This window comes from Zonotrichia leucophrys, chromosome 20 (assembly GCF_028769735.1).
Source record: "Zonotrichia leucophrys gambelii isolate GWCS_2022_RI chromosome 20, RI_Zleu_2.0, whole genome shotgun sequence".
Taxonomy (NCBI): Eukaryota; Metazoa; Chordata; class Aves; order Passeriformes; family Passerellidae; genus Zonotrichia; species Zonotrichia leucophrys.
This window is the reverse complement of record NC_088189.1, coordinates 10673916-10687558: the sequence shown is the minus strand read 5'-3', so window position 1 is coordinate 10687558 and position 13643 is coordinate 10673916. Positions and strand designations below refer to the sequence as shown.

At 45.9% G+C, this 13643-nt stretch overlaps 1 protein-coding gene across 1 annotated transcript; it reads left to right on the top strand.

Annotated features, from left to right (window-relative positions):
• The first annotated feature begins 3572 nt into the window (after positions 1 to 3572).
• On the top strand, positions 3573 to 13052 carry ACTR5 (actin related protein 5). Its single transcript, XM_064729868.1, has 9 exons — positions 3573 to 3960; positions 4713 to 4942; positions 5783 to 5952; positions 7287 to 7504; positions 7830 to 8012; positions 9965 to 10087; positions 10600 to 10739; positions 11589 to 11721; positions 12146 to 13052. The coding sequence occupies exons 1-9, from the start codon at positions 3577 to 3579 to the stop codon at positions 12389 to 12391; spliced, it is 1827 nt and encodes a 608-aa protein (XP_064585938.1). The 5' UTR covers positions 3573 to 3576; the 3' UTR covers positions 12392 to 13052.
• Positions 13053 to 13643: the final 591 nt, after the last annotated feature.

The window sequence follows — 13643 nt, the reverse complement described above, 5'->3', positions numbered from 1 at the left end:
GGGATAAGAACAACTGAGAAAGGCCAATCAAGTCAGATGTTTTTCTTCAGCAGCTATTTAGAGGATAAATACAGGTTAGGAAGCTTTCCAGGCTTATGTTAAAACTGTAGTTATAGTTCTTTGGATATAGGGGAGGTAACCAAGCGCTTTGGCCACTTTGAGGCTGAGTAGCCAAGGTTGCTCTTGAGAATAAAAGAGATTCAACCTTCCAGAGAGGTGTAGAGGATGAGCAGCTACAAGATGGTGCTCCTGGGCTCTTATTCAATGTAGAGCACAAATATGTCCCATATAGACTCTATTTTTAGCCTACTCTGTATAGCCTCATCTATTAGTTAATCCTTTAGGGAAATAAACCTTTATATTTTAATTGCCCTTCTGTCTTCCCTTCCCTAGAAAAGCAACTAGCACATTTTATTGGATGTGTGTCTATAAAAGCATTGTTTAGGAGTAAAGGAATTCAGCAGTGATCAAAGAAGGAACCAGATATGGACTTGATAACTTGATATTCATCATGCTGTGGGTTTCTCCTTCAATAAAATAAAGCCATAATCTATTGCTTACCTCAGAGAGGGTTGTTTGACTAGATTGTTTGTGTAACTCTCAGGAGAAGAGAGCAGTTATGAAAATGCACGTTACAAATGATTGCCTGCATTTAATGTTCTTGCTCGTGAGCCTGTGTTTGTTTTTATGCAGTAACAGCCCCTTGAAGTGAGCCTTTTTAATCCCAAGATCTAAATGAACCCTGCAAATTCTTATTAATTCCCATTAATAAAACCTTTGCATGATAAAAGAAAGCTATTAGCCCTGCTCTGTGCATTGGGTAAACAAGTGAGAAAAGCCATTAGAGCCCTGAGCTTCAAGGATGCTCAATATTTGAGTCCCCATTTCACACAGTGGGGGTGGCAGGTTGGGGGCACCTCTGGAAATCAGGCTGTTGATAGTTTGTCTGCAGTGCTGAGAGGGATGGAAAGGAGCTGAAGCTGTGATCTGTTTCATTTTAATGATGAATTGTGTCTCAGTCACATCACGGGCAGCCCTTGGAGTCCACGCTGGCTGTCACTGAGCTGAGCCAGCCTGGGACACCCGTGCTGCCATGGCAGGATGGATCCCACCCTGGAACCCCTTGTCCCCAGGGAATGGGGTGTGAAACAAGGGGGAAAGGCCCTCCCCATTGCCTGGCTGGTGGCACAGGAGTGGCATATTCCTGGGCTGTGACCTCCTGGGCAAGTGGCAGGGCCCAGGGCTCTGGAGTTTCACTCCACACAAGCCACAGCCTCTGGGGAAGTTTCCCTGCCCAAGTTTAAAGGGCAGGGGGGCCCTGTGTGAAGGGGAGCAGAGGTACAGCCCAGCCCCAGGCTGATGGTGGTACCCACAAAATTGGATTTGTTACCTGGTGTGCAACAAGCCAATAATGACGCACTGGAGAGGGACATTGTTTATTTCAGAGCTGCCCCAGCCTGGGTGCTCAGTGCTATTCCAGAAATCCAGCACACCCCCAGGGACTTTCCCTGCCATTATGTGTACACAGAAATCCAGAATTAGTGAATTTCCAAGCACAGCCCCTCTTGGAAGTTAGGACTGGGAAGGGGAAGTCTTTTTTAGCAGGGGAAGTGTCTTTTTTAGCATTACAATGAACATGTTCAGCTCTAGGACACATGGACCTTGAGTATTTTGTCAAATTAGCAATAGACATACATCAACATTTTCATTTGCTACATCCTTCAAGCTCATTAGCTTCATGATGCCCTTGTCTAAGGGATGGCCCTGCTGCCTGCTCCACTGATCAGGTCTCCTTTCTTGCTCATTAGGCTTGAAAGCACACAAAGGTCTTACATTAAAGAATGTAGGGGGATACAGTGTGGGTAAATGAAGGTGGTATAGAATGTAATCTTATCCCCCAACGAGCTGCAGCTGAACCAATTACTAAAGATTAGGAGCAGGCCTGATGTTAACAGGCCACACCTGCAGCCAATAAGAACAGTGGTATAAAAGAGTGGATTTGTGGGATCTGGAGTCAGATGGTTACTGCAAGGACCGGGAACAGTCAGTGCTTAGAGGAACTGCCTGCAAGAAGCATTGAGGAGGCATGAAGCTCTGGTGATATAGATTCCTTGTACTAAAATGATAATAGGATTCTTAATATATAAGACAACAAAAGAACATCCCAATTTAAGATAATCTTGGCAGGTTCCACCCTGGGGGTGCTGGTGGGCAGTGCCTGAACATGAACTAGGTGTGCCCAGGGTCCCAACAAAGCCCATGGCACCCTGGCCTGTCTCAGGAACACTGGTCAGCAGGACCAGGAAAGTGATTCCTGCCCGGTGCTGGGCACGGGGGAGGGTCACATTTGCTCCTGGGCCCCTCAGCCCAGGAGGGAAAATATCCAGGGCTGGTGGTGTGGTGTTGGAGGGTCCTCAGGATGAGAGAAGAGATGAGAATCTTGACTTCATGTTTCAGAAGGCTGATTTATTATTTTATGATATATGTTATATTAAAAGAAAATTATATACTAAAACTATACCAAAGAAAGAGAAAGGAGATATCAGAAAGCTAGAAAGGAAAGGAATGAATCTTGTGGCTGCTCACAGCCTTGACACAGCTGGCTGTCATTGGTCATCAAGCAAAAACAGTTCACATGATGGGTAAACAATTCTCCAAATCACATTCCAAAGTAGCAAAATATGGAGACCCTGAAGCTCCCCAGCTTCTCAGGAGAAAAGATCCTGGTGAAAGGATTTTTCAGAAAATATGTCTGTGACAGGCTGGAAGAGGTTCTGGTCTGTTGACATGGTTGTCTTAAGTCATAGGCTGGACTCGATTACCTCAGAGGCATTTTCCAATCCAAATGATGCTGTAAGGGATGGCAGCTGGTCAGAGCAGACGATTGTCCTCTCTGCTCAGGTGAGACCCCACCTCACACACTGGGCACAGCTGTGGTGTCTGCAGCAGCAGATGGACATGGAACTGCTGGAGCAGGTCCTGGGGAGGCCACGATGCTCTGAGGGCACTGGAGCACCTCGAGACAGCCCAGAGAGCTGGGGCCGTCCAGCCTGGAGAGGAAAAGGTTCTGTACAGACCTCATGGCATATTTCTAGTGGGTGAAGGAGCTACAGGGAGGCTGAGAGGGACTCTTCCTCAGGAGCTGCAGTGACAGCACAAGGGGAATGGGTACAAATTGAGAGGGGAAATCTAGGATCAATATCAGGAATATATTTTCACTGTGAGGCCCTGGCACAGGCTGACCAGAGAGGCTGTGGCTGCTCCTGGATCCCGGGAGGGGTCCAAGGCCAGGCTGGACAGGGCTTGGAGCAGCCTGGGATGGTGGAAGGTGTCCCTGCCATGGCAGGGACTGGAATGAGCTCTTTTAAGGGGGTCCATTCCATGATTCTGTGCTGTGCTTGTCCCAGCGGTTAGGTCTCCCCTCCTTGGAAGCACACATACCTCTCACATTACAGAGCACACCCATTTAAGATTATCCCGATTATTTCAAGACCCCGCGCCTCACAGCAGCGGCGCCCCGGAACCCCGGAGCGGGCCCGCGTTGCCGGCCGGACGCGGGCGGGAGGCGCGCCCGCCATGGCGGCGCCCACGAGGGTGTTCGCGTTCCGGGACGCGCGCTGGGCCCCGGACCCGGTGCTGGAGCCGAGCGCGGCCGTGCGGAGCCCGCAGCCGGTGCCGCTGGTCATCGACAACGGCTCCTTCCAGACGCGGGCGGGATGGGCCTGCCCCGACCCCTCCGTGCCCGCCGAGCCGCTGCTGCGGTTCCGCTCGCTGGCGGCGCGGAGCCGCGGGGCCCGCGGCGGGGCGGGCGCAGAGACGCAGGTGGGGAACGACCTGGGCAGCCCCGAGCCCCTGCGCTGGCTGCTGCGCTCGCCCTTCGACCGCAACGTGCCCGTCCAGCTGGAGCTGCAGGAGCTGCTGCTCGACCACGTCTTCCAGCGCCTCGGAGTCTCCTCGCAGGTACGGCCGGGCCGGGCGGAGCCGCCTGTGGGTCCCGGAATGGTTCGGGTTGGAAGGGATCGCGCTGCCGTGGGCATGGACGGCTTGCACGGGGCCAGGTTGCACAGATTTCTGTGGCCTGGACACTTCCAGGGATGAGACAGCCACAACTTCCCTGGGTAACCTGTGCCAGTGCCTCACCGCCCTCATGGAGAGAAATCTTTTCTTAATATTTAGTCTACACGTACTCCCCTAAACTTACTGCTGGGTGATGCTGTTATTAGTAGTGTTTACTGACCACCTACATGCCCAGCAGTGTTGAGAGTTGCTTCTCAGACCATGGAGCCCTTTGCCTGCATGACAACACCAGTTTGAAAGCTTTACCCATAGTGGAACTAAACTTCACTGCTTTTCACTCACTTCCTCATTGCATGGGTCTTGGTTACTAAGATTTTTAATGATGGCATGGATTTTGGTTACTCAGATTTTTAATAATTTATATATGCCTTTAAAAGTCCATTTTCCTCCACCATTATGAGTTTATTCTTCGTTGGAATTAATATTAACAATTTTTAAATTAATATTAATCTTTTTTACTCCTTTAAGCACTAGATAGAATTTAATTTCCATTATTAATACGCTGCACATAAAGTGGTTTCTCATGCCCACTTTGGAGGAGTTTTTGCTGATTCTTAAAAGAAGAAGCAGAGATAACTAACCCTGGCTTTTCCCTTCATACCTTTATTACTGTTCTTTCCTGTTGTCTCTCCCAGGGCTGTGTGGATCACCCAATCGTTCTGACAGAAGCAGTTTGCAACCCTCTGTACTCAAGGCAAATGATGTCTGAGCTCCTCTTTGAATGCTACCAAGTGCCAAAGGTGTCCTACGGCGTGGACAGCCTGTACAGTTTTTATCACAACAGGAGGCAGAACTGGCCCTGCAGTGGTTTGGTGATATCCTCAGGGTACCAGTGCACACACATTTTGCCAGTTTTAGATGGCAGGTGAGTTCTGAGTGTCTTATTTTCAAGTGATGCAAATACCTCTTCCTCCAGCCCTGCACTATGAACTCTTGTAATAATTTATACTAACAAGTTAAAACCAGGTCTGCAGATTTTGCGAAGCTGTGTTGAGTTTGGAATTGAAACAGTGCAGCTCTTGTAAATGTTGTGTTTTAGTTGATAATTGTGTCTTGATGTGTACTTTCAATGGGAGAAGGGGATATGTACCCCTGTGAAATTGGCATTAACAAACATAATTTAGGTTTTAAAGCAGCTTTGGTACAAAAGAAAGTGCTCTCTGTGTGAGACTTTTACAGTGCTGGAGGCTTTTATCATTTTGGTTATTCTGCTACATTGCTCTACTTTTGCTCTTTTTCTCTATTTTTAATCCTTACTGCAAGAGATGGCTTTATTATATCTGGTAATAAATTTTCAAGGTTTACACTTGTCCAACCACTAAGTGTTAGTTTAAGATTAAAAAACTACTTTTAGCACCACTACCCATCACTTCTCTTAGAAGCGAACATCTCCTTAGATGTGTTCTGTGTTAGAACAGAACATCTCCTTGCTTTAGCCAAAACTATTCAATATTTGGGCTTTTTTTTAAAGCAGAACAGAGCCTTTCACAATAAAATAGTGAACCAGCAGTTATAAATAGTTCAAATAGTGAACACAGCAGTGATTTTGCTGTTGCCTGAGAAAAGCAGGTGTGATAGATTCTCTGGTAACCGAACCTGTGAATATTCATCTATAGAAATCAAACACTCTGGGGGGAAAGCAGGAGCTCTGTTTGATTTGCTGTGAGTTCCCTGAGTGTGTGCTGTGTGTGTTTGCATTTTTGAGGCTGGATGCCAAGAACTGCAAGCGCATTAACCTGGGGGGGTGCCAGGCTGCCGTGTACCTGCAGCGCCTGCTGCAGCTCAAGTACCCCGGGCACTTTGCAGCCATCACCCTGAGCCGCATGGAGGAGATCCTGCACGAGCACAGCTACATTGCCCAGGACTACATTGAAGGTAAAACCAGCTCTCATTCACCACCTGCCAGTGCTCACCTGTGGGGGTACCAGTTGTGGGTTTCTCTGAGTCTGGTCTGAAGGCACTTGAGGCAGTAGTTCATGTTTGGACTCATATGTTCATTATTTCTTATCAGTAAAACACTCTCAGAACTATGAGTTCAGCAGCTTTTCATTAGGAGGCACAAAATGGCCAACAATCTCTTGGTACAAGGTCTTTTACGATTAAACTATCCAATTAAGAACTGACACTTGGATTATTTTCCCTTTTAACGCAATAACTGATCCCACAGAGCCCACAACGCAGACTTTTCTGCCCAATTACAAAATGCCACCCAAACCCATGAAGAAGACACCCAGGATGACACCCTGTGCCCTCCATCTTGCTGCCACCCACAGCATCCTAAAAATCCCAAAACCCTAAATTTCTCACCAAGTGATACACCTACACTACTCTCTATAATCTGTTTCACACTTTTGTGGATTCTAGTCTATCTTGAAGTCTGGGAACTTTCTCACTTTATTGTTGCTCTTCACCCACCCATGTTGCTGTTCTTTAACATAATTCCCCACTAGTTCTCAATGTTTTTGCTTTGTCCTCTCTACCCTGTGTTTTGAACTCAGCTCAAATTCTTCCAGAAATATTCAACTTCTGTTTTGCTTTCTTTGTGGTAACCTGCCTTGCATTTAACAGCAGTTAAATATTTAAAATTAAGCCAAAAATAAAATTTTACTACTACTACTGCTACAAAGAAAAAATCTGTATTGGTTCAAATTTCTCTGTGAACAAAAATTGTGATGGTTTCAGTGGAAACAAATTTAAAATGAGTTTATTGTTTCCTTTACATGTCAACAAAACCTCTTTGTGGGTTAGGATTTCTGTGTTTCCTGTCTGCTCTAAGGTTTCCAAAGTTGCACAGGACATTTCTCATGACTGTGTGTGAATTAAGGAAGTTTTAAAATTTCCATGGCAAATGTCATCTGAAGTAGGGCCTGAAGAAAAGTGGGTTTTTTATATTTGTCACTTGTGAATGAGCATTCCTTAGAAATGTGTGAGTGCTCTCCCTCCCCTTGGGCAGAGGGACTTAAGTGTGCACTTGCACTTTGCAGTACTTGGTGTTTCCTGGAGGTCACAGCACTCAGAGCTGCCTGCACTGGGTGTGTGACCTGGAGGCAGCACTCAGAGGAGACAGCTGCCAAGAGGTGACAAAATTCTGTGCTTGCACTTTTTTTGCCTTCTTTCCTCACCTTTCATCCTTCACACGAGGTGCGCGTAACACGCGAATCGTTTTGTGCTGCCAGAACAAAAAATTGCTTTGCTTTCCAAATGCCCAGAGCTGCAGAAGTGGCGGTGCCCAGAGTACTACGAGGACAACGTGCACAAGATGCAGCTGCCTTTCTCCAACAAGCTGCTGGGCAGCACTGTGGCATCTGAGGAGAAGCAGGAGAAGAGGCAGCAGCAGCTGCGGCGGCTGCAGGAGCTCAACGCGCGGCGCCGGGAGGAGAAGCTGCAGCTGGACCAGGAGAGGCTGGACAGGTTGCTGTATGTGCAGGTAATGCAGGCAGAGTGCCAGTGTGGTGGCTTGGGAGGAGGGCAGGCTGTTCTCAGAGCTTTATCAGAAGGTCACACATCATGGTAAAGAAGCTGTGACTGTCGTGGGTGTTCCCTGATAGGAGCTTGCCAAGGTTAGTTGTGAGTTAATAGAGAGATTATTGATGCAGGGCATGTTTGCAGTTTCTGAACAGCACTTCTGGGAAATACTTCAAATGCTGTCAAAGTGTGCACATCATACTCTGCTTGCATGACTAGAGACTATCTATACATCACTGCTGACGGTGTTGCCTTGTTCATCACAACTAACTCTGATCTGTCCACAGGAGCTTTTAGAAGATGGTCAGATGGATCAGTTTCACAAAGCTTTGGTGGAGCTGAACATGGACTCTGCAGAAGAACTTCAGTCTTACATCAACAAATTGAGTCTGTCTGTTGAACAGACAAAGCAGAAAATCCTACAGTCAGAAGTCAATATTGAAGTAGATGTTGTGGACAGCAAGCCAGAGGTAGGATGTTTTCACCAAGATAATCCTAATTTTATCTCTGAATTAAACTTCTGTGCTTGAAAATGAGTCCCTTCAGACTTCCATTGATGAACTAAGCTTTTTCTTTAACACATTGCAAGGCATTATTAAGTTGGCAACTACTCTCTTTTCAGAGAGAATATCCTGAGACAACCATCCTTAATCTTTAGTAGTCTTCTATTAAAGATACAGAGGAGATAAAGATACAACCCATCCATCTTTTTGTTAAAAAAAGTATTTGCTTTCCTTTTTGTTCTTCCCCTTCAGGTGCAGAGAACTTAATGGTAAACAAACAACCCTGCTTTCATTGTAGCTGCCTATTTTTGGTGGATTTAAGCAGCATGTTCTGTTTTGGTTCCTTAATGAAAGATTAATTGCTGCACTTGGTTATTGGAGTTGTCTTGAAGATGAGGAGCTCCTTGTCTGCTTTGCCAGACTAACACAGGCCCAGCACACAGCAGCTGCTGCCAAGGAGTGCTCTAATGCTGCTTGTGCATGTGCTTTTAATTGCCTTTCAAGTCCCTTAAAACAGAGCTTTTTTAGCTTTATCAGCCTCTGTTCAGGGAAAAGATAGAGGGAAAAACAGAAAATTGAAGCATAGAGGGGAGATCCTTATTTAGGTTGCCCAGAGAAGCTGTGGCTAGCCCATCCCTGGAAGTGTTCAAGGCCAGCTTGGAGCAACCTGTCTAGTGGAACATGGCAGGGGCTGGAACTGGATGAGCTTTTCAGGTCCCTTCCAACCCAAACCATTCCATGATTCTGTGATAATCAGTGCAAGAATCAGAATGATTGCGCTTCAGCAAAATTCAGGGAGATGATGGGCTCATCATTGTGTTGAAGAATCTTTCTGCCTTCTGTCAAAAGAAGATATTCTAGAAAAAAGAGAATTGAAAGATTAGCAGTTACCTGTCATTTTTCTGTGACTGTGCCTAAATTCCAACATCTCCCACACCCCTGCTCTTTGCTGGGTGCAATCTCAGACCTAGAATGAATCCACAAACTTTGTTATTTGGTCTGTGCCTTGAGAGAGCACTTAGAGTAATCAGAAAATCCATTTGTAAAACCAGATGTTCAGCTGAGTCTGTGTATCTTTCTGGTTTTGTCTTTTTCCTTTTTTTATAAGATAAAAAAATGCATTTAACAGGACTTCATGAGACTACATTTTTTGCTGTAACAATGAGCACTTCTAAACTTCAGTTTGATTAATTGAATTTTTTAAGTAGATATAAAATAGAATCTGAGGAATGTGTGAAGAATGTCATTTTGGCTCATCCTGGCATTGCAACAAATGTTTCAAGTTTAAAATAACCAAAATAAATATTTAGTAACAAAATCCCAGTGGTAACATTGTAACACAAAAAAAATTATTATTAAAAACCTGTTCCTACCTCACAACAGGAGTCTTGTAGGAATTTGAGTGATGCTTTTCATTAGGACAGAGCTTCATGTCTGTGTAAAATAAAAGGGGATTTGGTGCATCCTATGAGCAAATAGTAGACAGTTGAAACTCTCAAAAATTGTGTGGTGGCTTTGTAGCTAGCAAATATTTGTTTTCCAGTCCCACACAAGCAAAATAGAGAATTTAATGGTAATTATAGAGCAGTTAGAGGTGCTGGAAGGGTACCAGGTTTTAACCAATATAAAAAGCTATTTTACTAAGTTTTAACATGCTGTTATGCTTAGGACATGGCTGCCTGGGATCCTGGCAGTCAGCCTGGTGACTGAGGCCTGCATTTCTGAGCTGGCATTGGGATAAATTATTTGGAAGTGTTTGATTTTTGTGCTTTGTGTGAATGTCTGTATTTCTATTTCCCGGGCATATTTGCTTTCAGGCATGTTAAGAGTTGAGATTTGAGGAGACTGAGTTTTCCAGCTGTGCCACCAGAATTAAAATCACACCTGAGCTAAGCTACCATAACTTGCTCTGTTTCCAGACTCCTGACTTGGATCCACTGGGCAGTGAGCAGTCCCTGGAGGATGTGGAAAGCATTAATGAGTTTGAGCCTTTATTTGCTGAGGAGCAGCCTGAAGTTGAGAAGCCAGTTGCTGCAGTGCAGGTTTGGTTTCTGCATTTACACCTTGTGCCAGGGGTTTGCATGCCAGCTGTCCAGCCAGTCTGCTGACATTTCTCCTCATGCAAACAGTGTTTGCCTGTCTTGGAAGAGATGCCTAAACTACCTGAGCAGGACATGAAGAGAGAAATTCTGGCAATTTTAGCTGGTGGTTTAGGATGAGAATTCCCCCTTGACAGTGCCTGGTGTAGCAGTGCTGTGTTATTAAGGGAAAAATGTTCTGCTCAAGTGTTTTTGTCTGTGATCCATAGCCTGATATCCCAGTGGACACAGCTTTCAACTTGTGAGGTTGAGCCTTAGAATTAAGTGGCTCCAAGCAGAATAAATTATAGGAAAAGTCCAACTTCCCTGACCCTTTGAAACCTTTAGCATAATGCTATTTCTCTGTGGGAGCGTTACCATTTGTTTTTTTGTACAGAATTGTTTGGAAACATTGGTTATTGTAGACTATTATTGTTCTTTAACATAATTCCCCACTATTCTCAATGTTTTTGAAGCCCGTGTTTAACCTGGCAGAGTACCACCAGCTTTTCCTTGGCACTGAAAGAATCAGGGCTCCAGAGATTGTCTTCCAGCCCTCCCTGATAGGAGAGGACCAGGCTGGGATAGCAGAAACCATGCAATATGTCCTTGAGAGGTGAGTTTACAGAACTATTTAATTCAAACAAGCTATTCGTCATTTGATACCAGCTTTTGAAATGCTGGGTGTTTAGCAATAATTAGAGAAAATATATTGAATAGTTCTTTTTGGTGGAGTCAAGAATTGTAGGTGAGACATGTCTTCCTGAAAGCCACATGTAACTGTGCTTGTTTTAAGTCAGTGAGTCTACAAAGGTTTTTGATTTATGACCCCATCAGTGATAAATTCTTGAGCACATACCTCCAATATATGAATATTTGTAAATTACAGCAGCTGCTGAGCTATTATGAACATGTTAAAACATAGAACAAATAGAAATTGAAGAAGAATGAGATCAAGGTGAAATAAACACTATTTAAATGTATTTATCAATTTTTCTTCCTGTACCCCACTGAGTTGTTTGGAGATCCCTGGTCCAGCCTGTTACTGAGGGAAACAACAAACACTTGCAACAGTGAGCTGGCAGTCTCTGGTTTTGGGAAACCAAAATCAAGGATAACATATTAAAGTTAAGATACAGGCACACCTGCTGCATATTTCCAGACAAATTAGCATTGATGAAATGTAACCCCTGAATTGAATGAACATAGGACATCACATTTTTCTGAATGGTAAGAATTCCAGCCCTAGAAAGAAATCCAGCTGATGATTTATGGGGAAATGATGAGTGCTTTCAGGATTTTTCTGCCACCCCCTTAATTTCCAGAAAACAAAGTTTTTGGTGCTAGGAAAATGAAGTTTCTCAAAGTGAATCCTGGGACAGGGTACCAGTATTCCCCACAGCTGTTCCACTTCATAGGACAGAGGTTCTTGAGAAAAGCTGAACCTGTTTCTTGCTCTTCACAGGTATTCCAAGGAACAACAGGCTATCCTTGTCCAGAATGTTTTCCTCACTGGTGGAAATACAATGTACCCTGGACTGAAAGCCAGAATCCAGAAGGAGCTGCTGGAAATGAGGCCATTCCAGTCATCCTTTCAGGTGTGTGTGTTGCCATGGTGTTTATGGGACCAGCCTGTTCTGCTGTGTTCAGATGGAATGGGGTGAGATGCAGAGCAGGGGCATGGAGAGGGTTTTAAGGCAAGACTCTGCAGGTTAAGCAAAGGTTCAGCTGCTCTTTGTGAAGACAGCATAGTGAGCAGGGAAAAGGAAAATCTGCTTCTGCTAAAGGACCATGCACACAAAAGCAGGCTTGGCTGGAAATTTGCAGATTGATTGCTTAGGAATTGATAACGAGGTGAAAACACACTTGAACCTAACATCACTCTTTCTGAGAGACACTGAGTGATCAGCTCAAATTTCTGAAATTCAGTTGAGTGTGTCATATACCATTGTAACCAGGGTGAAAAGGGTTTCCCTTTCCTGTGCTGAATTGACATTGTTATTCTGTTTTCCTTGCATCCAGGTCAGCCTTGCTTCCAGCCCTGTCCTGGATGCCTGGTACGGGGCCAGGGACTGGGCAGTGGAGCACATGAACCGAGAGGAAGGCTGGATCAGCAGGAAGGACTATGAGGAGAAAGGGGGGGAATACCTCAAGGAACACTGTGCCTCCAATGTCTACGTTCCCATCCGCCTCCCCAAGCAGCCCCCACGGGCAGCAGAGGCTCCCAGCAGAGCCTCGGGCACAGGGAACCCCGGTGAGCAGCCATAGCCGTGTCCTGGGCACCCTCAGCGCTGCAGGGAAGGGTTCCTGCTGTGCCACAGGGCGGGGCCTCGCTGCCTGCTGAGCTCCCATCCCGGCCCTTGGCCCAGGAGAACGGGACACGCTGGCACAGTTCAGTGCTGCTCACACACAGCAGCTCGTGGAGGGCAAAACTCCCTCTTAGAGACTGGCATAGTAAGGCTCAGGGGTTTTGGAGAGTGTGTGTTTTACAGCTTTTTAAGGTGTAATGAAATGTCCTGGTTTTAGATGGTTTTTGTTGCAGCTGGGCTGTAGCAAGGCAGGCAGCCCAGCAGGTGTCCCCCTTGTCACAGCCGTCTGTCGGGACATGTCATGCAGGTCGTGCTGCAGGACAGCAGGAGGGTGAGCTCAGCCCTGCCCCCCGGGGCCCCGTGTTCCATCTCCTCCCTGCTAAAGCAGCACCAAATAACCAGTGGGTGCTTCTTGTCTCCATCGATGTCAGCGATGCTGTGGCTGAAACTGGAGAGCTGGGCACATGCACACACAGCCCTCCACAAAGCACAGGCCAGAGGCACTGCCAGGCCTGCTGCTGCCCTGGAGTGGTTCTGCAGGCTGAGCAGGGCAGCTCTCTGATGGGACTTCTTGATGAAAAGTTGTAGCAATAAAGCAAAGCCTTTTGCTTTACCACTAACTTATGTGTTTCAGTGATTTCACCTCTTTAGAGCTATGAAGATGGGTTTGATTGGTTGTACTTTGCTTAAAAACAGAGGTTTACAGCCAGGCCCCTGTCCTGCTGTACAATCTGCCTGTGAATTCAGCTGTCCCACTGAACAACTTGTTGCTTTCCCAAAAAATAATCTGTCCTGAATGCTGAACCCAAACCTAAGGAGACTCCATCACTTTGGCAAAAGCTGGAAAAGGCAAGGTAGTGGGGGAAATATCCAGACTGTAACTGATATAAGGAAGGTGTAGAGGTCTTGTTGGTGTCCCCAAGGGCTGCAGAGCATCAAGGTAAGTTGTCACCTGGCAGATTCAATGCAAAGAACATGAGGAACTTGCTTGTGCTGAAGTTGGTTGCCACAGGATAAGAATTTTGGATTCAAAAGTATTACTGAGATTTACAATTTTTTTTATAAAAGAGAAATTTGTGGGCAAATATTGAGGTCTCACCTGTACAGAGTGTTCTTCAGAGAGCCTGTGAGGGAAGGGTTGTTGCAGACCTGCTCTCCCACAGTTCCTGTGGCACCCAGCACTGGCCAGCCCCAGGTGGGATGCTGGTCCT

What these genes read in the sequence shown, in the direction of transcription:
- ACTR5 (XM_064729868.1), top strand. Translation starts at nt 3,577, where the DNA reads ATGGCGGCGCCCACGAGGGTGTTCGCGTTCCGGGACGCGCGCTGGGCC. An exon ending in TGCCCAGGACTACATTGAAG is followed by an intron (nt 5,953 to 7,286) that starts GTAAAACCAGCT and finishes CCAAATGCCCAG; the next exon opens with AGCTGCAGAAGTGGCGGTGC. An exon ending in ACAGGTTGCTGTATGTGCAG is followed by an intron (nt 7,505 to 7,829) that starts GTAATGCAGGCA and finishes ATCTGTCCACAG; the next exon opens with GAGCTTTTAGAAGATGGTCA.